The 23,899-nt window shown below is 36.2% G+C and overlaps 4 protein-coding genes across 4 annotated transcripts; all 4 read left to right on the top strand.

Annotated features, from left to right (window-relative positions):
- The first annotated feature begins 2,000 nt into the window (after positions 1 to 2,000).
- Positions 2,001 to 2,933, top strand: LOC112542091 (olfactory receptor 5BS1-like). Its single transcript, XM_025174014.2, has one exon. It carries the CDS (start codon positions 2,001 to 2,003, stop codon positions 2,931 to 2,933), a length of 933 nt encoding a protein of 310 aa, XP_025029782.2.
- Positions 2,934 to 10,796: 7,863 nt separating this feature from the next.
- LOC112542090 (olfactory receptor 5AR1-like) lies at positions 10,797 to 11,741 on the top strand. The gene has a single exon (XM_025174012.2). The coding sequence runs from the start codon at positions 10,797 to 10,799 to the stop codon at positions 11,739 to 11,741; it is 945 nt and encodes a 314-aa protein (XP_025029780.2).
- Positions 11,742 to 16,148: 4,407 nt separating this feature from the next.
- On the top strand, positions 16,149 to 17,102 carry LOC107326426 (olfactory receptor 5V1-like). Its single transcript, XM_015890123.2, has one exon. The coding sequence runs from the start codon at positions 16,149 to 16,151 to the stop codon at positions 17,100 to 17,102; it is 954 nt and encodes a 317-aa protein (XP_015745609.2).
- Positions 17,103 to 22,470: 5,368 nt separating this feature from the next.
- On the top strand, positions 22,471 to 23,424 carry LOC103065266 (olfactory receptor 5V1-like). The gene has a single exon (XM_007439579.3). It carries the CDS (start codon positions 22,471 to 22,473, stop codon positions 23,422 to 23,424), a length of 954 nt encoding a protein of 317 aa, XP_007439641.3.
- Positions 23,425 to 23,899: the final 475 nt, after the last annotated feature.

Raw genomic sequence — 23,899 nt, 5'->3', positions numbered from 1 at the left:
ATATATTTTGCATTTGCTGCTGGAAGCAAGGATCCACAGGTAAGTTCTGGCTAGGAAATTGTTCAGTATATACTTACTCTAACGTTTTGTTTTGTTTCTCTTCATTATACTTTAGTACTATTTTGATAAACAGCATCTGAAAATCATTAAGACTTTCCTCCTCCCAGGTCAGGGACATATATAAATCTTGCGACTGTATTTCTCCCAAGATGTTGTTTCCTTGCTTGCTGATATGTTTGCTTCTTTGCCAGAATTATCATTAAAGTTCTTTTCCGAAATTCCATGTTGTAATTTATGGCCAACTTTTATTATTTTACCTGTTTGTTTTATTTTTTACTATCAATTGAAATTTTCTCCTGAAATTTGACATAATGTACCACTATATTCTGCAGCCTAAGATGCATGAATTGTGATGTGGATTGGAAAGGACGGTACATAAGATCCTGCCACTATGGTGGTCTCCCTTAGTCACTATTTCTTACAACTCTTGTAAATCAAAGTAGAAAGAAAGGTTTGAGCTACTCACTCATTAAGGTCCTTGGATTTAGAACTGGGCAATCCGGAACCCACTGTTTATATGTGTTAAAATCCCTTTTTTGCAGCCCTGAGCATCTTCTCCAAACTGTATGGCTCGATTTGGCCAAAATATTGGATTACTATGTTATTTTTCTTTCACTGATTTCCAATAGGAAACAAAAGCCGTATCATGTCTCTGTCAGGTCTGTGTGACCTCCAATCCTCTATTCCCAACAAAATGGAAAGAAAAAAAAATGTCCTGAAATTCTGCCCCCTTCTCCAATTACATTATTGCATGATGGCTACTTCCCTGGAGCTGTTGGCTGCCTAAAATAAATGATAAAAAGGACATTCCAGGCATCCTAATACACATATATACACACAAATATGTTTAATCAGTAAGCTATGTAACCTCTCTATTTCAGATGCATGAATCAGCTTCAGTCTGATTTGAATCATCAACTCCCTTTGGATCATCTAGACAATTTCACTTCAGAGCAGCTGATTAACTTTGATTCAGAAACACGTATTGTCAGATTAATACAAATATTGAATGGAAGCCTTGTAAAAGGGTTTTGTGTGCAATAGCTGCACAAAAGTCTCTTCCTTTTAGTGTAAAGGTGCCAGAAGCAGCAGAAACCCAGAGAAAGTTGTATAGTAAGTATATTGGCAAAAGACTTACTCTATTTTTTATTTGCAGTATTTCACAAATCTGCCTGTTTTTCCACACATTTTTTCCCCATATACACAGAGGGTTGGGAGAAGTCTTTCAGAATTGATCAGGAAAAAAAAGTGCTTCAGAGCACGTGGGGGTGATCACATAGCCTCTTAAAAGCTGTGTGTTTCCTGGAATTATACAGCTGCTTTCTGCATCTTTACTGTATGCTTATTCTGAAGGCCAGCATTACCTCAGCTGTGAATTTTATGAATTTGTTATCACAGCTTTTGATATGTTTTTATATTTTGTTTTACAGGTTTTGAAACTATTGTTTTGTTCAGTTGTTTCATATGGTTTTTAGTGTTCGTAAGGTGCCCAGAGTCATATATATGAGATGGGTAGCTATATAAATTGGAATAATTTTAACAAATTTAGATAAATAAAACAATGCAAAACACAGGGCAGATGTTTGATCTTTAGGAAATATATTCATTAAAGACTTACAGTCAGGGATAAATGAGCAGCTGGGCACCATGATGAAAAGCACCTTTTCCCCCCCTCTCATATCCCAACCAATGCACATTTTGAAAGTAGTACAACATTGAGGAAAATAAAGATTGGAAAGGATAGGTGAGGTTTTTCCCCCTTTTGTGTGAGCTTGAAAATAGAGAATATGTTGATCCTCATATAAGTGTTAATTTGTTCTTCTATTCCTTTTCCCCCCTCATATCCAGTCCCCTACCTCACTGTGCAATGCATTCTATTATGTAAATTAAAAATAATTTTCTCTTCTTTTCTTGAAATGTCTACAGTATCTGAAATGGAAATGGAAAATCAGAACACCACGGTGACTTCTTTTGTCCTTTTGGGATTTTCGTACACTTGGCCAGTCAAAATTTTCCACTTCCTGGCATTTTTCCTCATGTATGCCTTAACTTTATTGGGAAATATGATGATTCTGGTAGTCACAAGTCATCTCCCCAGCCCCATGTACTTTTTTTTAGCTCAACTGGCTTTTCTTGACATGTGCTTGTCTTCTGTCACTGTGCCCAAACTGCTGGTCATTTTCTGGGCAAGACAGAGTATTTCGTACCTTGGCTGCTTTACTCAGATGTTCTTTGTCTTTCTCACAGGAGGCACCGAAGATTGTGTCCTTGCAGCAATGGCTTATGACAGATATGCTGCCATTTGCAAGCCCCTCCATTATGTACGCATTATGAACAAAGCATTTTGTAGGTGGCTGGTGGGCAGTGCATGGGCAGTTGGTTTCTTATGTGCTTTGACAAACATAATATCTATTTTGAAACTAGATTTCTGTGGACCAAATATTATCAGAGATTTCAGCTGTGAATTTCCATCTCTACTTCCCTTATCTTGCACAGATACTTTCCCTAATTGGATCATATTCCTAATATCTGGTAGTGCTGTTGCAAGTTCTTCCTTGATTGTCATCCTAGTCTCCTACATCCACATCATCTCAACTATCCTGAAGTTGAACTCAGCAGAAGCAAAAAAGAAAACTTTCTCTACCTGCAGTTCTCATCTTATTGTTGTGGTTTTGTATTACGGCACTGCCTGCTTTAGGAATATGAGGCCCAGTACAGCTTCTTCAATTATTCTGGATGAATTCTTCTCCATTCAGTATAGCATTTCAACGCCTATGCTTAACCCCCTTATCTATAGTCTGAAAAACAGGGAAATGAAGGAAGCCATCAAAAAGCTAATCGGCTACAAATCCTTGTTTCCTTGTACTGTGTAAAATGGTTTGATCATGGGCAAATTTATCATTCCATAGGTATTGAACTGAGAAATAAATGCATTGTTTTGGAAATGTATTGAAATACATGTTTGGTATATATGAATATATTGGGTTGAATTCAAAACAAGTGAATTTATTTTATAAACTCATAGTTCATTAGGTTTCTATTTTGTGAATTTTTTTCAGTCAAATAGTATGTAAAAGTAGAGGTTGTTTTCCTACAACTTTTGTCCCTACATCCACTTATGAATCATATTCAGATGGTTGTTGTATAGAGCAGGGATTCTCAAAATTTGTGGTTCTATGATATCCTAAAATAATGAATGAATTTGTGTGACCCTATCCCAAAATTTTAATTTTAAATTTAATTTTAATTATAAATTTTAATTGTATATTTATTTATTGTTCTTAATATGTTGTGAGCCTCCCAGAGTCCCCCATTGGGGGGAGATGGGTGGGGACAAGTTTAATAAATAAAAGAAATAAAAAATAAAAGAAATCATGATATCAGTGATCATGATCATGATAACTGTTAGTAGAATTAAACATTTTGCATTTGTGTGCGGACGTTTGCATAGGGGAATTCTGTATGCAACTTGATAAAGAGTAAATATTTATTGTGATGAAACTCTCCTGTATTTATCTGGATTCATTTTGTTTCTTCATCTCATCTTCCTGATTCCATCAATCCCACACTGAAATAATGATGTTCGTTTACTGCTGACATTTTTTCCCACTCTGCTGTATTCTAGAGACTCAACCCACCATCTCCCACCATCCAATTAGTAGGAATGATATAATATTTTCCTGAAGCCTATAGTAATTCCTGAGCTCTGCTGATAGAGCAATAGGTCATTCTGGTTCTTTACTATGGTGAGCTTCACCTGTCCATACCCTGCTAGGTTCAGTTGTTTTCATTGGGCAAGGAGATGGGAAGCTGGGCTTTTCAGCCTCTTGTGTGGGTCCAGGAGATGTTTGCTTAACCCTGGGTAACAGCACCAGTCCAACAATGGTGTCATTTTTATTAGCAGCTACCCAAAATGGTGAACTTGTTGCTGTGTTTGCTTCCTGCCTCTGAGACATGCCCCTATCTGGTGAGATCCTGTGTCTCTCCTCCTGGTCGATCATAGGCTACATGCAGAGTGGGTTTCTTCCCATCTGCCTTCCCAGGCAGCTTGAGCTGTGCAGAAGATGAGCTCTTTGCATATCTACCTGAGTTCCAACTCTTGTCACCAGTGGAGGTGGAGGTCCAATTTCTTGCCTTTGCTGTATTCACATGACACACCAAGCCCTCATTCAGCAGATTTGTTTGCTAAGCATGTCACATGATCCCAAATTCCAAGTAATTTTCATCCTGAATAAAATCTCTAGTATAAATGGCTGTCAGCTTTACTAGGCAGACAGACAGGAAACACGATCAAATAAGCTGATTCTACTTTATTGTAAAGCTACATTACCAGAATCTTGGAAGTCTGAAAGTACAATTTTCCCACCATCTCCTTTAGAGCAAAAAGGAAACAAACCTTTTCCTTTTGTTTGAAAAAAAACAAACAAACAAAACAAAACTAGGGAGGATCTCTTCTGAGCCTCTTGCCCCATCCATTATCCAGCTGTAGGCTATGCTGTCTCTTATCTGACTGTTCTCTAGGGAGCATTACTTGACCTTCTCCTGAGGTCCCACATACTATTACAATGGCAAACTTCTTCCCAATTGACTGGCTCCTTTCCTCCTACCTTTCCATGAGTCAGAGCTTTATAGTTGCTGAACATCTTGTCCACCTGCCTTTTAACCCTTCTGGCCATCCAGAAATTTGCTGGATATGTAGAATCAGTCCTTTTTTAACTAGACTCATGTTTTGTTTCATAACAGTCCCAATCTGGGGAAAAAATCCTCTGCTGCATGAGACACCAACTTTCATGTTGGATTTTGTTACATGTAGTCCTCATTTAGCAACTGTTCACAGTTATGATGGTGATGCATAACTATTTTGATATTTTAGAATGTTTCCAATTTGCTGTTATTCTACTATTGTTGGCTTTTTATGCTGCATTGACTATCATCATTAATGCCCCCCCCCCCCGCAAATAAGTGTTTTTCTGTTTGGTGATTTATCCATTGTTTTATGTTGGGTATATATTTTACTTGCATTGTTTCTATATTGTTAGGGACAGAATGGTCTTCTTTTGTAGCAGACCACCTTTGTATTCTATCAGGATAACTGTCTTCTCTTTTAGATTTTTCCATTTTTAATTAATTTGCAAGCTGTCATATACTATTATCCACACAACTCTATAATATTCTCCTTTTGCATTGAATGTCTCCATTTTAATACTGAAAATGAATTTTAAAAGCATATTATTATAACATAATAAAGTTTGATTGTGTTTATCTTCGGTGAGATTGGTGTTGGGTGGAAGAAGCACTGAATAGTTTAGTCACTCCATCACACCTCCATACCTAGTATAAGGACACTCAACATTATTTCAATTTTTGCCTTTTTATTTAGAAAGAGCTAACAAGATGTTATGCCAAATCAGGTGATGAGACTAGGCTGTGAAAGCCCAGAGAGCTTCTGAGGCAGGAGGTTCAGGACCTCCATCTTTTCAGCCTGTAGGCCTCAACCTGATTTGACAACAGAAGGCAGAATCAAGCACATTGTGACACGTACAGAATTTTCTACTGGATTTTAATCCTAGACGTTGCTGGGTTCTCCTCCTCCTCCTCCTCCTCCTCCTCCTCCTCCTCCTCCTCCTCCTCCTCCTCCTCCTCCTCCTCCTCCTCTTCTTCTTCTTCTTCTTCTTCTTCTTCTTCTTCTTCTTCTTCTTCTTCTTCTTCTTCTTCTTCTTCTTCTTCTTCTTCTTCTTCTTCTTCTTCTTCTTCTTCTTCTTCTTCTTCTTTTTGGTTTTCCACAAAATAAGCAGCTCCACTACCTACTGAGATTTTGAAAATAACAGGACAGTTCAGACTCATGCTGTAAGTGAAATATACAGGCCTTTGAATACATATAGTTCAAAGCATAAGTGATTTTTAAAAATTTTTTTAATGAAAATGTTTACAAAATAATAACTAGGGTATATAAAGCTTTTGGTGGCAGAACATGATTACTGTGGAGCTCTGTGCCACAAGAGATAAAGTGGGCCTCCTTGTAATGTTTAATTAATTGGATGGTGGAGCAAATACTTGACTCCACACTTCTTCATATTGTGACTCATTAGCAGCTTGGAGTCATGACAGTCTATTGTAAACAAAGGTTTGGTTGCAGGAACCAGATGGGCAGTCAGGGTTATGTGTTCAGTGGCTGACTCTGGATCCCAGCATATGTCATCAATGAGAGTGAAGGGACAGGAGTTCCATGCAACAGTTGGGGAAGGGGAACCAACCTATATTCAGCTGCCGAATATGCAAAAGGAGAAAGAAAGGAGACAGTAGAGGACAGAGATCCAGACCACACTGAGCTGACTGTGGCAAATCTCCAGTCACATACCCAGAAAAAAAGCATAGGGAAATCCTGAAGGACTCTCCTCCTTCCAAAACAATCCTCCATGTCCATGTCTGCGAACCTCTGCAACATTCCAAATTTTTTACCATCTCTGAGCCAAACAAATACAACATTTCAGTGCCACCTTAAAAGAAACAGATGGTTGATTGAAGAAATTGGCATATCAACTTGCAACACAGTTATTCAAATTCAGTTCCAGAAAGGAGCTTAGAATTGGCAGGCAGGGCTAGGGAGGTTGGGGTCAACACAGGACCTCTCTGCAACTTGGGATCATGTGCCAGCTGTCTATGGTGGCCATATGACCCTGTGAAAAGTTACAGCTTCTTTACAGTTGGGTGTTATGTTTATGGTACAGTGCCCTCTAAAGCACCTTTTCCAAATGATTTCGAAAGTGCTGCAGAATCCTAGTATACAATGTAATATGAGACGTGAACAATATGTATGTAGATTGCTGTATGTAACTGCACTCCCTTTGAACATGCTTCTTTCCCTTCCAATTGTGTCACTCCATAGGAGTTTGTGTTGGTCATTCACTGAATATAGGAACTCCTTAACCTTCCTAAAATTAGGAATCACATCCTACATTTAAATTGCATGAATCTTCAATTAAAAGTGATTTATTTCTTCTTAGTCATTCTCTAATAGCCTTCAGGTAAGCATCAATGCTGATTTTTCCACTTGCTGTTTAGAGAACAAGATGGTAACTTGCCAAAAGAGGATCCTGATTTGCTAACTTTAACCTCTGGAGTTTGGTCCTTTAGGGATCTTGTTCCCCAGGGTTTGTGTATTGCATGGTGATGAAATGGCTTCATTTTTATAAACTGTTTATAAGCAGAAAAAATATATACTATATCTATGCATAAAAATGATAACACATTTTGTATTTTGGCTACCATTTCAAAATATATCAAATATATGCATACTACTTCTCTTATACTTCCATTTTTATATGCCCTGTTTGGGTATGCTTTTCCATTCATACTTCTGACTGCCCTCTTGAAGAACTAGGCAGTTTCAGATACATGGATTTCATCAAGGTAAGTAGAGTCATGCTGCTGAATTACTATATGGGATAATTTCATTTTAGTAGAAAGGATGAAGTGGGCTTTAATTGAGTCTACCTGTTCTTTTTTAAATATCAGAAAATGTGCACAATATTTTCACATGGATTCTGCTTTATGAATTTTTTATTTTTTAATGAAATATTTTAATACATGCCTTTTTATTTTTATTTAAATTGCAAAACTGAGGTTAAAATTATATATTATCATGGCTTGATAAAAATATTATTATTATTATTATTATTATTATTATTATTATTATTATTGCCAATACAATAATATTGTTTGTTGTGAGCTACCCAGTGTAACTGGGAATCAAGCAGCATTCACATTTTTTATTATTATAGTTGGTCACACAGTCAGCCAGATGTTTAGACTGGATTTAGCATTTTTATCCACCTAATATTATTATTATTATTATTATTATTATTATTATTATTATTATTATTATTATTATTATTACTACTACTACTACTACTACTACTACTACTACTACTACTATTTATATTCTGGACAGCGTTGATTAATTAAGTGCCACTGCCAAGCTGGTGCCGACTTTTAGCAACCACATCATAAACCTTTCCAAGATTACTTGTCCCTAACTTGGTCCTTCAGATCTTCCACTGGTGTATCCATCTCTGCTGTAATCAAGTCCATCCACCTTGCTGCCAGACATCCTCTTCTTCTTCTTTCTACTTTTCCCAACAATATGGACTTTTCAAGGAAGCTGGATCTTCATAAAATGTGTCTAAAATATTATGTTTGAGCTTGGTCATTTGTGCTTGAGTGAGAACTCTGGATTGATTAATTTTATGATTCATTTGCTTGTTTTCTTGGCTGTTCAAGAACCTGGACAGTATATATGATATTAAAAGAGGTATCCAAATATTGCCACTATTCAGATACAATTAAAAAAAATACTAAAATAGACTTAGAACAATGGCATTTGTAACATAGCTAGGCACAGAATGTTTTTTATTTATTTATGCATTTATTTATTTTTGTTCAGGAATCTTTCCAAAGAAAAGTATAATATAAAATGCAATTTTAAAAAATCATATAATTTAATCTAATATAAACACTTCTAGAGAAACACAGCACTTTGTAGATCATTGCAATTCTTTGATAAGTCTTCCATATAAACTACTATAATTTATTCCAAATTATTTTAAGTTGTATTTTTTTAATGCATACACAGACACACAACCATGCTTGTGGAAGAGGATTTATCATGCACAACTAAAATGATGGACACAGTAATATCCAAGTAAGATGTCTCTCATTTTTGCCAGATTGGAAGAAAAGGGGCATAAAAGCAGTGGAAACCTACATCTGTAATGATAAAAACCTGTGTATTTATTTGTTCTTCTACAAGCCCAAGTAAATTAAGTGCTATCATTCTAAACAATGTTCACTGAAATCAGTGGAGCAGGGACAGAAATACCTGGCAGAATTGCAGCCTATACAACTGAGGCAGATGATTGATGATGATGATAGATAGATAGATAGATAGATAGATAGATAGATAGATAGATAGATAGATGATAGATAGATAGATAGATAGATAGATAGATAGATAGATAGATAGATAGACAGACAGACAGAGAGATAGATAGATAGATAGATAGATAGATAGATAGATAGATAGATAGATAGATAGATAGATAGGAGAGAGAGAGAGAGAGAGAGAGGTGGAAAATAGGGATATTTGAATTCAGATTCTATTCTTTTATTGTCAACAGATACCACTAAGAAGTTGCTTCTTTTTTCCCCCCGACCATTTAAGTTCTCTTTTTCTTGTTTCTTTTCCTTGGCACATTCTACTGCATATTGGACCCCCAAAGCAGTGATTTGGGATGCCAGTTTGATTGCAGACATTCCTTCCAATGCCCACCTGGCACTTTATCGTTCTAAAAATAAAGAAATAAGAGAAATGAAACTTCACATGCTGCAGAGCAGAGTGTCAGTCTCTGCCCTCATCTATTTTCTGTCTCCAGATCTCAAATGGGCCCCCAAAGCTTTCTTAGAAAAGAAAGGTGATGACTGGCTGCAGAAGAGGATTTTGTTTTGGAACTGAGTCCATCTGCTCAAAAAAGGGCAAATGTACACAGGGGTAGTATGGAGCATCCTGCAGAAAGTGGGGGAGTTAGTTGTGTGTATATGGGGAGAATGCGGGTCGCATTCTGGTAAATCCATGCTTTGTAACTGGCTGTATCCCCATTTTGTGAATGGGCAAGGCCCACCTACACATATTTTGTGATAGTGCCCACAACAAGTTCTCAAAATTCCAGAAAACCCCACAAAGACTGGAGACTCCTGCATTTCTGTTTATTGTGTAGATATACCATCTATTTTTCCATTTACCGCTATACAGGAAAGCATAACGTCTGGAATTCTTTTAATATATATCAGTCAGAACATCTCTGCTGTTTCCCAGTTATGGGCTTTCCACCCTGTTTTTCTTTTCTTTTTTTCAGGAGAGAAGTGATACTGATCAGGTTTCTATGTTACTTTCCATTCTTTGACTGCTGAAATATGGGTTCTCATATTTCTAAACTGATCGCAAGAGCTGCAGTCATACTAGTCACAAATTAGTTGTGATACGTTTTTCTCGTTGAAGTCAGCAAGATTAAATCTTTTCTCTTTTCTGTGCAATTTAGGGTTAATTTAAAAGAAAAAGACAGGAGTGCCAAAGCTGGGTCTGCCTAGAACCTTTCAGCGAGAAAGCACAGTGCCATATGTTTGCTGGTCTATATAAAAATATCATAAAATAAGTGTTTTATCTAGAAAAGTAAATATTAAGGAAAAGAGTGATCTTCTGAAAGGCATTATGATTTTTCTCATTCATATATGAATGCTCTAATATAGAAACTTCCATCTAGTTTAAAATGGTAATCTAAACTGAGGTTCAGTACTATTTTTTTTGTTCTTTTTTAAACAAACATTAAAAGTGACCATCAGATCCTGAATAGTATCCATCATGTTGCATAACCTTAATCTGATTTGATGTCTGCCATGAACTCATTGAATAAAATATAGCAATATTTTATGTTTGGCTCTTGAGAAATATTTTTTCTTTAAATGGTTTTAATCAGTTATATAAGCAAAGAAATGTCTTGTATTTCTATTCCTTTTGTCTCATTTTATGCCTGGACTATTGGATCTGTTATATAGCTTTTTGATATTTATCTTTCTGGATTAAACCTCCTCTGAAATATCATACTATTAAAGAGAAGAAAATTCTTGTACACTTTTTAAAAAAAATTTTTACTTGTTCCTACAGAAGCAGCAGCAGTCCTAAGATGGAACTCTCAAATCATACAACTGTGACTGAGTTTATTATTGCAGGGTTCCCCAGCCTGCAAAAGACCAAAATTCCACTATTTATACTCATTCTAGTCATGTACACATTAACAATAATAGGAAACACAATCATAGTCTTCATCACTAGTTATGAGCCTTCTCTCAGCACACCAATGTACTTCTTCCTGAGAAACTTTTCCTTTCTGGAGATCTGTTTTACTACAGTTACAGTCCCAACAATATTGGCTGACCTCATTAGAGAAAAGAATGTTATATCCTTCAACTGTTGTCTTGCTCAGATATATTTCTTCCATGCTTTTGGAGGCATTGAGTGCCTCCTTCTGGCTGCAATGGCTTATGATAGATATGTGGCTATACGCTCTCCTCTGAGATACAACACAATAATGAATAATACTGTCTACAGTCAACTCTCCATCTGGTCTTGGATTACTGGTTTGGTCCTACCATTAGTACCAGTTTTTCTTATATCACAGCTCAGCTATTGTGGAAGTAATGTGGTAGATCATTTTTTCTGTGACATCTTGCCATTGCTCAGGCTGGTTTGTAATCGGACCCAACTCAATGAAATGTTGAGTTTTTTCATCTGTTCTTTCATTCTTGTTGGATCATTCACATTAACTACAGTCTCTTATGCTGCCATCTTGATTGCTGTTCTGGGTATTCGTTCTTCAGATGGACGTAAAAAGGCCTTTTCCACCTTTGCCTCCCATATGACAGTGGTTGGTATTTTTTATGGAACCATGATGTTCATCTATGTCAGACCCACCCGAAATCTCTCCTTCATCATGGACCAGTTGGTAGCTATGTTCTATTGTGTTATTACTCCACTCTTGAATCCTATGATATACAGCCTTAGGAACAAGGACGTTAAACAAGCCCTTAAAAAAATTGTATGTAAAAAAATGGAAGACCTGCAGTGCTGAAAAAATATTCTGAAAGACTCTGAGATAAGTTACATAAAAGAAACAAAAAATATGTTTTATATACTAGCTTCTATTTGCAATCTTGCAATCACTCAACCCTGAAGTAAGTGTTGTTACTCAGTAGGTTCTCATTCTGTGTAGACCTACATATCATTGCAATTTTAATAGCAAATGTAGTGAACACTTCATACCATATTGACTAGTTAAGAGGGGAAGGAGAAGGAGAAGGAAAAGGAGAAGGAGACGGAGATGGAGACGGAGAAGGAGATGGGGAAGGGGAAGGGGAGAGGAGGAGGAGGAGGAGGAGGAGGAGGAAAGGATGTATAGTATTCTGAATCCAGCTTGGAAATCATTTTTCTAAGTGGTAAACCAGATTTCAACCTCAATTTGCCACATGTGAGAGGAAAATATTTTAATACTACTGTATATGTTTGTTCTGGCATGTAAATAAAATAATAAATTGGTGTAGAGTGCTTTTGATTGTGCAGTGAATAATGAATGATGTCAGCTGCCTTTAAATGTAATTTTGCTTGGTAAAACAACAAGGTTGATGAAAAGACAAAGCACAAAGCAAACATATATGCAGGAAGGATGGGGTCACAGGAAGAAGGAATCACAGGAATCCTTGCCCAGTCTCTCTTATTTACATTTGCAATGTAACATTACCATCTCGTGATCATACTGGTTCATATGCTGTTTCACCATAATTGTTGCATATTGATCAATTATATGCTGATGAGTTACTTTTGACACCTATATAAATTACCATCTTGGAGGGATGGAAGGGGGAGTGGGATATGAAAGGTCGATAATTATAATATCTTTCCTATATTTAGAAAAGGATAACATTTAGGGAGGGAGGAAGGAAGGAAGGAAGGAAGGAAGGAAGGAAGGAAGGAAGGAAGGAAGGAAGGAAGGAAGGAAGGAAGAAAGATAAGTATTCATAGGGTTCGTGTGAAATATATGAACTGTACGTATCCTAACATGACTTCAGCTACATACAATTAACTATAATTCCCATCACCCCAACATTTAGATTTTGTAACCCAAAACATCTTGGTGGACTCAAATTGGGGAATGTGGTTTTCTATCATGGACTTTACAACAGCTGAACTCATATTTGGTTTACAATCTGGAAACAGATAAGAAATAAGTATTAAAATAAGAGAAGAGTTAAATGTAGTGAATAAATTTTCCACCCTATATTTGGGGAGTGGATATTTGTTATATCTTCAAATCACAAAAAGACTTTACAGAAGAGAGAGGTTAGCAGAGTTATGGGATATCTCAATAATTCTCAATGGTTAATTCTGGGCCTGAACAATGAACAGTTGTATTCGTACTGAATATGCCTAGAATAGGAATGTGAAAGAATTATTTATTTATCAAATTTGCATCCCTCCCAACTCCCAAAGACTTTGGGCAGCTCATAACTAAAACAAAAGAAATACAATTAATAATAAGGAAAAATAGAAGATGGCAAGAGCAACAAACTGTGTATTCCTAAAATCCAGGATATAGCAATATACAATATTTCAAGAAATTAAGTATCTTTAAAAAGTATGTATATTATCCTTTTTCTGCCTTGAGGCATACCAGATGTGCACCGAATTTTCACCTGAAATATAACAGCTGCAAGCGTGTAGAAGGAAGGGGTATGAATGCAAATTTTGCTTTTTTGTCTCCACATGTGCCACCTGCCATTTTTAAGCATGCTTAAAGCATGAACGAGATATTGAAAACATGCTTAGAAACATTTTTTTAGACTTCTGTGCTGAGCTCAGAAAAGCCTACATACGTATGTGTGTGCCTTTGCTTTACACTCTTTATCAGACTTTTCATATTTAAGAAAATACATGAACAGGCCCATTAAAAAAGCATACACAATTTTTCAAACTATTTATACATATATATGTATATACACAAACACATGCACACACCCCTTGGGATGCTACTTAGGGTTTGACCTGTCTTCCCAAAATCAAGAGGCCACTCCACATAATCTGTGAACCATATATTCAAATGTAATCATGAGTTTGTGCAACAACTTCACTCAATAAAATATTTTGACTAATGGAAATCATTAACTGGGTGAAAGAGTCCTAGTCCCTTTTAATGAAAATGTAACCCCAGTATGATCTGTACATGATTACTATGTATTAGCTTAGGATTGTGGAAAGATCCCCGCCTACCCCCATCCATCATTCCCAGAGACCAGGTTGCTAAGTAAGAGTTCATGATCTAGAAATAGTGAGGAATAGTGCTTGGATGCTGAGTGAGAAGATTTGAGCTTACACAAAAGGGGGAAAAATGCAGAATTTTCAAGTGACAATGTATTTGTCACAGAATGTGTATCAGAGAGACCTGGATTCCCGAGAGGACTGAGAAATCCCAGTGCAAGAAAAGCCCAAAGCTGATTGGGGAGCAGTAGGTCATGGAGATGGTTGTGGGGTGGAACCCTGTGGGAGAGACCCATGTTTTAAATGCCTTGGAGTCATTACACTGGAGCTACTAATAGGTGCTAATAATATATTATTTTACGAAGAGTATGTTCTATTAGATCAAACATAACTTCCTCATGCTGTGATTCTTCTTCTCAAGATTTTGGGCAAGCACCTAGTCTAATGGCAGGCTTGAGTCTAAATGGTAAAAGTATTTCCTTCTACAAATAATTAGTGCTGCCTGGCATCTATAGAGGTATTTTTCTTTCATTGCATTGCTTCAGTAATATATTGTTGTTTTATCCCTGATTACACCCTGAAGAATTAGTCCCTTCAAGCATTCACTGGCATAAATGAAAATCCTTTGCTTTGCTGTATCATAATATATTGCTTCAAAACAAGCAAGAATATTGTTTCTTCTGCAAAGTAAGAGTTTATTGGAAGTGAGATATGTTTATTGTCTTTCTATCTGATTTTTTTTAAAACAGAGAAGAATATCAGATGTCTAGTTTATTTCACAATTAGAATGAAAGAAATGCAGTACATAGTTCAGAGAATTAGAGAAGAAAAATGGCTTATGGAGAAAACAAGTGAATACTTTTATAGGCACTATCCAAACCAAATGAATGTTTGGGAAAATCTGTTTATTTTAATTTTGGGTAAAATTGTTGTCAGGGATTTGCAATTTTCTAGTGTTTTACAGCAGTCCACATCCTTGTAGGCACCTCACTGTGGAATCTTCTGGTCTTGCTGCTCCCCCTGTTTTCTTGTTCATTCTGCTCATTAGTCCTTTTTCAGCATTTTAGTAATGAGAAGCAGATGATGATGAAGCAAAATGTTCCATCTAAAAATAGGAAGCTCAGGCTGAATGTCAGTAGAAGCTTTCTGACAGTATGAGCCATCAGTTGAGTGGAACAGGCTATCACATGACACAGTGAATTTTATTTTGCTGGAGGTCTTCAGAGGCTAGGTGGTCATTTATCAAAGATGTGTAATGGATCCTCCATTGAGCAGGGAATTGAAGCTAGGTGACTTCTATGGTCATTTTCAACTCTAAGATTCTATAACTTATGAAAATTTTGCATGTGAGATAGAAGATAAACAAATTATGGTCCAGTGAAGATTTCTTCTGCAAGAACATGTCCAAACAGAGATTTATGAGTTATCTCAGAAGTGTTTTAGGGTGAACTAATTTTTTTTAAAAAAATACTAGTCAAAAATATATGTCACAATAACACGTTGATAATGGAGTTCTGGAACTACATTAGGGGCAAAGTGATTAATATTAATAATTTAAAAAAATCTTCACATAGGAGTAGTCCAGAAGCTCCCTTAACAGTCTTCTTTTCCATGATATAAGTCAAATGCTACCTAACCTGTAGCATAGCTGCATTTTTTATATAAAGCCATAGTTTCTTTCACCAAATCTTTTTAATAAAAAATATTTTGTGTTTCTAGACCAAATTATATTCATGACACAACTGATACTAAAGAATATGGTGAAGCTGAGGCTGACAGTGGCTTGCCTAAGGTAAGATTTCAGTTAGAGATATTCTGATTCAAAGCTAAAATCTTTCTCAATAGACACTCTCCTGTTGTGAATAGTCAACAGATGTTCCAAGATACAACCCTAGCTTTAAGAATGGAAAAAGCATCTTAAAAACTCTGGGCTTGAAAGTAGTATGAGGGAATGAAAGGAATTTGAAGATAGTGTTGCATTGCAAAATACTGACAATATTATGCTGTTTAGTCCATAGAGATCTGAGAAACTAAGGATCTAAAATAATAGTATATTATGGTAATAGATGGGGAGAATAGTTGGCACTATGAACACATAATAAAAAATATTGGTCAGAGCCTTGATGAAGCATATACATTTTCTTTGGAATAATTTTATTCTGATTATAATTATAGTACATGATGATGACCCTCCTTTTTTCTCCCCTTCATATCCAGTTGAAATATCATGTTCTTATCCTATACTGGGAATCAAACGTCTGTTACAGAATTCATACTCCTGGGATTTCTAAATATTACACATGGAAAGAACTTCCTTGCCATCCTTTTCCTTACTATGTATATTACCTGCATTTTGGGGAATTCATTTATAATTACTGCAGCTGTGTTAAATCAATCTCTCCACACCCCCATGTACTTTTTCCTTGGCAATCTCTCGTTCCTGGATATCTGTTACATCTCTGTGACTGTGCCAAAAATGCTAGCAGGTCTTTGGGTTCATTGTCCCATAATTTCCTTGGCAGATTGTGCAGCCCAGCTTTATTTCCTTGTTGCCTTAATTGGCACTGAAGGATTCCTACTGGCCTCCATGGCTCTGGACCGCTATTTTGCTATATGCCGCCCTTTGGTCTATACCAGACTCATGAATAAATACACCTGTCTCCAGCTAGCGACCATGTCTTGGGTCTGTGGTTTTGTGAATGCTTCTCTCCATGCAACACTCACATTCCATTTGTCTTTCTGCCAATCTAATAGGATTAGTCACTTTTTCTGTGACATCCCTCCACTATTGAGTATCTCATGTTCTGACATATCATTTAACGAAGTTGCCCTTTTCACATCAGGCATATTTATAGGCCTTAGTCCTTTCTTCTTTACGTTGGTCACCTATGTATTCATCCTTCATGCTATTATGAGCAACCATCACAAAAGGCAGCATCACAAAGCCATTTCTACTTGTGCATCTCACCTTCTAGTTGTGATACTGTTTTATGGTTCTGGTATCTTCACATATTTCCGTCCCACGTCTACCTATTCACTTGAAAAAGATCAGCTTGTAGGGGTTTTATATAATATTTTAACCCCAACACTCAATCCCATAATCTACAGTCTACGGAACAAGGAAGTGAAACTGGCTCTGAAGAAATTGATAAGTCTGAAGAAATTGGCCCATGGCAGTTAGGATCCCATTCAATTGACTTAAATCTGCTTCACTCAATGGGTACAGTCTAGAGAAGAAGGTGAACAAAAGACTGTAGAGCCGTTGTACGAAATACATAATCAACCAACATGTGGCATATGAGATGAGGGATGCTAAAAGTCCTCTTTCTTTCTCTGAGCTCTGTATTGAGACTAAAGCCTTCAACTCTGTTTCAGCTACAGTCTTTTGTTTTGTGACTTACTGCAGATAGTTGCCAAAAGAAAATTGTATCTGATTAAGTTCATTCAATCAAATAGTTCCTAAACTGTATGAGTGCCAGGAAGGACTGTTGTACTTGAGAGGGATGATGAATCTGTCAATTTTTATTGATATTTATCCTCTTTAAAAAAAAAAAAAGATCATCCAATTAAATAGTTCCTAAATTTTAATTTAGGAAACAGATTGATGGCATACATCTCCTTAAATTCCATATTATATTTTTTGATATTAGTGTCATTAATTAACATTTGTATATGGGCTTTTGTTGTTGTTGTTGTTGTTCTGTTTGGAAAACTGCATTACAAAAACTAAGAAGTGCATATATTGAATGATTGTTATGTTAATATTGTTTAGGATATTCTCTTGCAAACTCTATCATAATATCAATGTTTAGGGTTATCCAGTTAATTTAATACTTCTTGGCTAAATGAGAGAGAGCTAGATATTAGAAATGACATTATAGAACAGATGAGTTATAAAGGATAAACAGATGGCCTCTGAGCTTTATTCCATCATAGCCTAATTATGTATGATGTAGATGCGATTAAATATAGAAGTAAACTCTGGAACGTAAACTGCCTACATTCTTGATCAGAGTGGCTATAGTAAACATTACAAAGAATAGATGACAACCTTTGGTGTCTCAACAATGTTGTGTTTCTACAATAGGCTTTGTAAGCCTAGGTGGAATTCTGGTCCTTATGGGTGAGCTCTTACTCACTATACAGTATGTATATGTAGAATTTGCATGCAAAACCAATGTAGTATAGCGATGAAGATGTTGGACAAGGAATAGAGGCACTCAGGTTCAAATCCACATGTGACCACAGAGCTCACTGGTTGCTTAATGGATAATGCTAATCAAGAATGCTAATCATTCTTTCTCAGTGCAACTTACCTTGAAGGGTTGTTATGGGAATACAATTAAGGAAAACCCCATCATGTATGTCAGCATGCATTTTCAGAGGAAAAAGGCAGAATAAAAATGCAATAATAAATAAATATGCCTTATTCATATGTTTCTTCTGGCTACACAATTAACATAGCAAAGTTAAAGTCTGTACCCCTGGTCCATAAAAATATAGTTTAATTCCACCCATTATAATGCTTGCAGGTTTTTATGTTTTAAAGCATTTTAGCACATTTCTTTGTGTGCATTGTGCACTTTTTTTTTTTAAGCTAGCTTTCACTAAAATATGCTAGCACCATCATAGCTCTCTAATGCAAACGTTTCCAGGAACACCAGATGACTTTTTCTATATTAGCTACTTATTTGCATGTAAAGACTCCAAATCCCATGCAGATAGTAAAATTCTCTTTGACAGCTTGCTGGTTGTGGCACTATTGTGAGGAAGAACAAAAGTTTAGGAAGATAGAAATTAGTGGCCTGCCCTTTTATTATGGTATGTTATTTAATCTATATTGACTTTTATGAGATATTTTGCATATTGCATACCTTGTATTACTATCTGAAGCAACATAATGAATCTGTGACACTGTTCTGTGACTGTAATAAAGTTAATTAACTAAAATATGATGCTATAAAAAGTAATTACACATAATAATATGTTTTCAAAAAATCAATCTACAATTTTATTATAAACCTTTCTGAAATATCTATTTTTTTCTTGGGCATATATGCCCAAACATATGTTTCTTTCTGCAATACATGGGGTGGGGGCATTGATAAAAGACACTAGCAGACTTTGTTCATCCCTGGCTATCCATGGCATTATTCATTCCCATGGGATGATGATGATGAGGATGATGATGATGATGATTCCTTTTGGTTCCAATCTTGATGTTGGATTGGGGTCCAAGTGCATACAGGGCCCAGAGACAGAATCCTGTGCTTATAATGAGAATAATGCAGAGTGAAAGGAGAAGAGAAAAGAAAGAAAGAAAAGTTTACTTGGCTCCCACTTCTCATGTCTGGATTTCCCTCATTGCCATTTATTTCAAATTCCCTTATTCCCAGAGTCCCCAAAGAGTAAATGTAAGAGAGATGGCAGGGAATTCAGGATGTGGCCCGAGGGGGGGGGGGAATTATAAATTTATACAAAGATGTTTTCTGGGAATTTTATCTGGCTCATATATTAATCAACAATGGAGAGATAATGTCTGGGTTCATATTTACACTTATTTACAAACATTCAAATTCATGCCTAAGTCCTAACTTGGAGAACTTCACAATCATCTTGATGAAAATGTTGGTATGTCTAAAAACATTGTGACAAAAGAAATGTTGAAACAAAGACACCATATGAGTCCATTTGAAGGCGGGGGGGAGGTGTTCTCCTGAAATGATACTTTTGCATGATTCTTCATTTGAGCACACATTGCTAGGTAACTTTGAACCTTTATACAGTAAACTGCAAAATATTCACCACATTAGATATGGAAGAGTCAAAGTAAATATTTGAAATAGTCATTGGAGAAGACATTTGAACATAAGAAGATAGGCAATGCTTGTAAACATTGTTATTTCACTTTCATAAACTTCAGATCAGGTCAGGTTGTACTGAAATTCTCAAAGATCAAATTTCTGAAAATCTCCTGTACTGAAAATTATTGCTAAACAATGGGCTAATAGGTTAGAGATTATTGTTCATATACTCAACCCCTCCCTCCAAATTCCCATGTTTTTCTTCCTGATGAACTTGTCATTCTTGGACATTTGTTATACGACCAGCATGTTGGTACATTTGCTAACTAAGCACAAGAGCATTTCCAAAGCTGGAAGTAAAACAGGAATCCTCAATTGTGACAGCTTGGCTGACTTGGTGGAGGGTTGTTGTCCAAGGCTGGCTCCATTGACATTGTTTCCTTTTACCCATCCTGCTCAGACAGATTCCTCGTTTCCTTCACTCCTCCTTACTTCTTTTCTTCTTCTTTTCCTTCTCTCAGCAACTTACAGCTATTAAAATAAAATAATCTATATTGCCATTGAAGAATAAATAAGAACTGGAAGCAAGGAGCTCATGAGTTTTGCTGCTAACTGCTCACCATCTTGCTTCTTCCCTCCTCCAATCTTCTCACTTAAGGAAAGGTTGTTGAGAAGGTAGGTAGGATGTCACTTCAAAGAGGCCTGGAAGAAGCAGATTATGCCCAATGGTTTCAGACCTAGGTATACCACAGAAGCAACATTAATTATATTTGTAGATGATCTCTGGTGTTGCAACTATCCTGGTTTTCCTTGCTCTTTTAGTGGCCATTTTAAAAGATAATTTTCATTTCATAACTATTTTTAACGTGCACTTTTTTTCTTGCAAATTTTATTCAAACTATGTTTAAAACAAGATTTCATCATCTTCTGTTAGGAAAAAGCAGTTGTGGTGATGTGGCCCTTCGCAGGTAATTATATTTGGTTTACTATTATTATTTTCTATATTCACAAGATTGTCTCTGGGGAAAATGCATTCCTAAAATAATAATCTGTTTGGGGAATGATGCCCACAATTCAAATTCCTAAGAGAAAAGTTATTGCTGTTGTAATAAATTACTCTTAGGTACAAATATAAAAAATGAATCATATTAAAGCAGATATTCATTTGGAAGACATAGCCATTTCAGAGCGCCATAATATATATGACTGGAAACTATGATAGATTGAACATAACTTCCAATAATGGTTAGCCATCTGCGAAAAGTAAGAATTTGTTACTATATAAGAGTCAGGTATTTATCAGATAAACTTTTGGTATCCACAGCACCTTTATTTTTGGAGGTTATCTAAAGTGCTGATCACCAGGTTCTAAGGACTCATTGAATTCAACAGAATTTAGCTCTGTATCTATAAGCACCACCTGAAGCTTCTATTCAGATATTCCATCAACAAATTATCTAACAGGATTGGATATGTCTCAGTTGATTTGACAATTTGCAAGGCTTTTGCCCAAGTTTAGTTTTTTTTTCCTTTCCTGAATTTGATCGGTTAGAATGAATCCTCAATCTGATTACACAATCCAGTTTACCAATAATATTCCTATGATTTAGTAGTCTTAGAGTTACCATAATTAGAAATATTATGGAAGGCAAATCCCAAGGCTGCCCCTTACAGACAGCAAGAGGATCAAGTGTTAGTTTCAGAGTGGGGAGAGAGAGAGAGATGAAACTAGTATGAAATATGATTTTTTTTTATCCTGTTTCAAAATTCTAACAGACAGAACAACTTCCTTGATAAGAAATGCATTCTCTCTCTCTATTCCTAGTGCCATCACTGCAATTGAAGTAAACAGGTTTGGGTGATTTAAAGAAGTAGCAGATAACTATACTTAGGTTGTCTCAGGGATGAGCCACAGTTCCTGTTCCTTAATTGAGATAAGTTATTGTGGAACTTGAATCACTCCCTTCTGATGAATCAAGAGTGTTGACTTCCATAGGGTACTTGAAAAGCCAAAGACAGGGAGAGACAAATGTCATACTATGTAGTACGTTAAATGCTTGATCTTATTTAATGTGCATGAAAGACTGATTTAGGATTTATTTTGTTTTTTGCTTTTTTATAGGTGGAACCCCTTGGAAAAGTGATCAGGACTGCAACATGCAGGAACAAGATTATCCCTTTCTTTTATGCCACGGTTGAGACGAGTTTCTCAAATTTGCATTACTTCCAAGGGAAAAGCTGCTACACATTAACCCACTGCATACAGACCCTGCATGCGTAATCCCATCAACTACTGCCATAATGAAACCCTAGATATAGTCTCCACTTGGGTTAAAAAGAAACCAACAATAAAAAGGAATGGATATATTAACATATTGTTTACAATCACCTTGAACAAGATTTAAGAAACTGGGAAAATTGGAATCTTCACAGTACAGCTCAAAGTTTATTTAGGACTTCTGTGTGCAGTAGGACTTGTTTCCTTAATAATGTGCTAATCTAGGAGAACATAAACAGAACTGAACGCCATGAATATGTTAAAACTCCAGTATGAGTTTTTGCCAATTGAATATTAGATGCTGGAATGCTATATAATCCTTCTGAGAGGCACAAAGTGTTGCTTTATGATAATTAGTATACAGTAACGATCAGTACAAAAGACAACGATTAGATCAAGCACAAAAACTGCATAGTGTAGAACTGTCTTTAACATCTCTTTTATTCATGGTAGTCTGCATATAGATCATGAGTTCAGCATATGCTGCAAATCAAACATTTGTCATGGAGTTCATATTCCTGGGATTTATGAATATTAAACAAGGGAAGAGTTTCCTCTTCATCCTCTTTCTTATTATGTATACCATTTGTTTCTTGGGAAACTCACTCATGATCATTGTAGTTGTGCTAAATCAGTCTCTCCACAGTCCCATGTATTTCTTTCTTGTCAATCTCTCATTGTTAGACATCTGTTACATCTCTGTGACTGTCCCCAAAATGTTAGTAGATCTCTGGGTGGAATCTCCAAGCATTTCCTTGATGGGCTGTGCTGCACAATTATATTTTCTTGTAGCATTGGTAGGCAGTGAGGGATTTCTCCTGGCCTCCATGGCTCTGGACCGTTATTTTGCTATATGTTGTCCATTGGGATATGCTAGATTCATGAATAAATATATCTGTCTGCAGCTAGCTGCAATTTCCTGGGCTTGTGGCTTTCTTAATACTTGTCTTCATACCACACTCACATTCCGTCTATCCTTCTGCCATTCAAATGGGATTAGTCATTTTTTCTGTGATATTCCTCCCTTGCTGAGTATTTCATGCTCTGACACATCAATCAATGAACTTGCACTGCTCACTGTGGGTGTTTTCATAGGCCTTAGCCCTTTCTTCTTCACGTTAGTTTCTTATGCCTTCATCCTTCATGCCATTTTGAGCAACCAACAGAAAAGACACCTTCACAAAGCCATTTCTACTTGTGCATCACACCTCATCATTGTGATTCTGTTCTATGGTTCCAGCATCTTTACATATGTCCGTCCTACTTCCAGCTACTCACTGGAAAAAGACCAGCTTGTGGGGATTCTCTATAGTATCTTAACACCAACTCTGAACCCAATCATCTACAGCCTACGGAACAAGGAAGTAAAAATGTCAATGAGGAAACTGATAGGTGAGAAAATGTTCTCACTTAGTTTTTAGAATCTTTAAATGAGATGTCATATTTTAGGTAAGAGGTGAAGTCCTGTTGGCATTTTCACACAGCATATTGTTACAACATTTCTGCAGAAATAAATGGCCATTGCATACAACAAGAATGTTGTAAGATCAAATATTAGAACAGGTTTCAATATTTTGCTTTATTTTACATTATTTGCTGATGAGAATTGACTTGTAACTCTGATATAATCAGGTACATTTTTCCCCCATAACTCTCAGTTTTGTTTCTAAAATCTGATTTTGGTCTTTATTTCTCATCAGTTTGCTTTTGTGGGATGGGGGGCAGTGGTCCTATGGCATGGAAAATATCACTTCAAGGGTTGTATATGCCCTTTGTGCATTTCTTTTTTTTCCCCTGGAGAGTTAAAATGATAATATTTTTTTATAAAAATACACATCTTGGTGGAAGATTTTTTTAATCATGCTTATCTCCTTTGCACTGTAATTTCATCTTTTC

The sequence above is a fragment of the Python bivittatus genome, unplaced genomic scaffold (genome assembly GCF_059951505.1).
Source record: "Python bivittatus isolate LINGU-HERP-01145 unplaced genomic scaffold, Pbiv_v1 ctg000470_np1212, whole genome shotgun sequence".
Taxonomy (NCBI): Eukaryota; Metazoa; Chordata; class Lepidosauria; order Squamata; family Pythonidae; genus Python; species Python bivittatus.
Note: the sequence above shows the minus strand (reverse complement) of the source record. Positions and strands in the feature narration are given on the sequence as shown.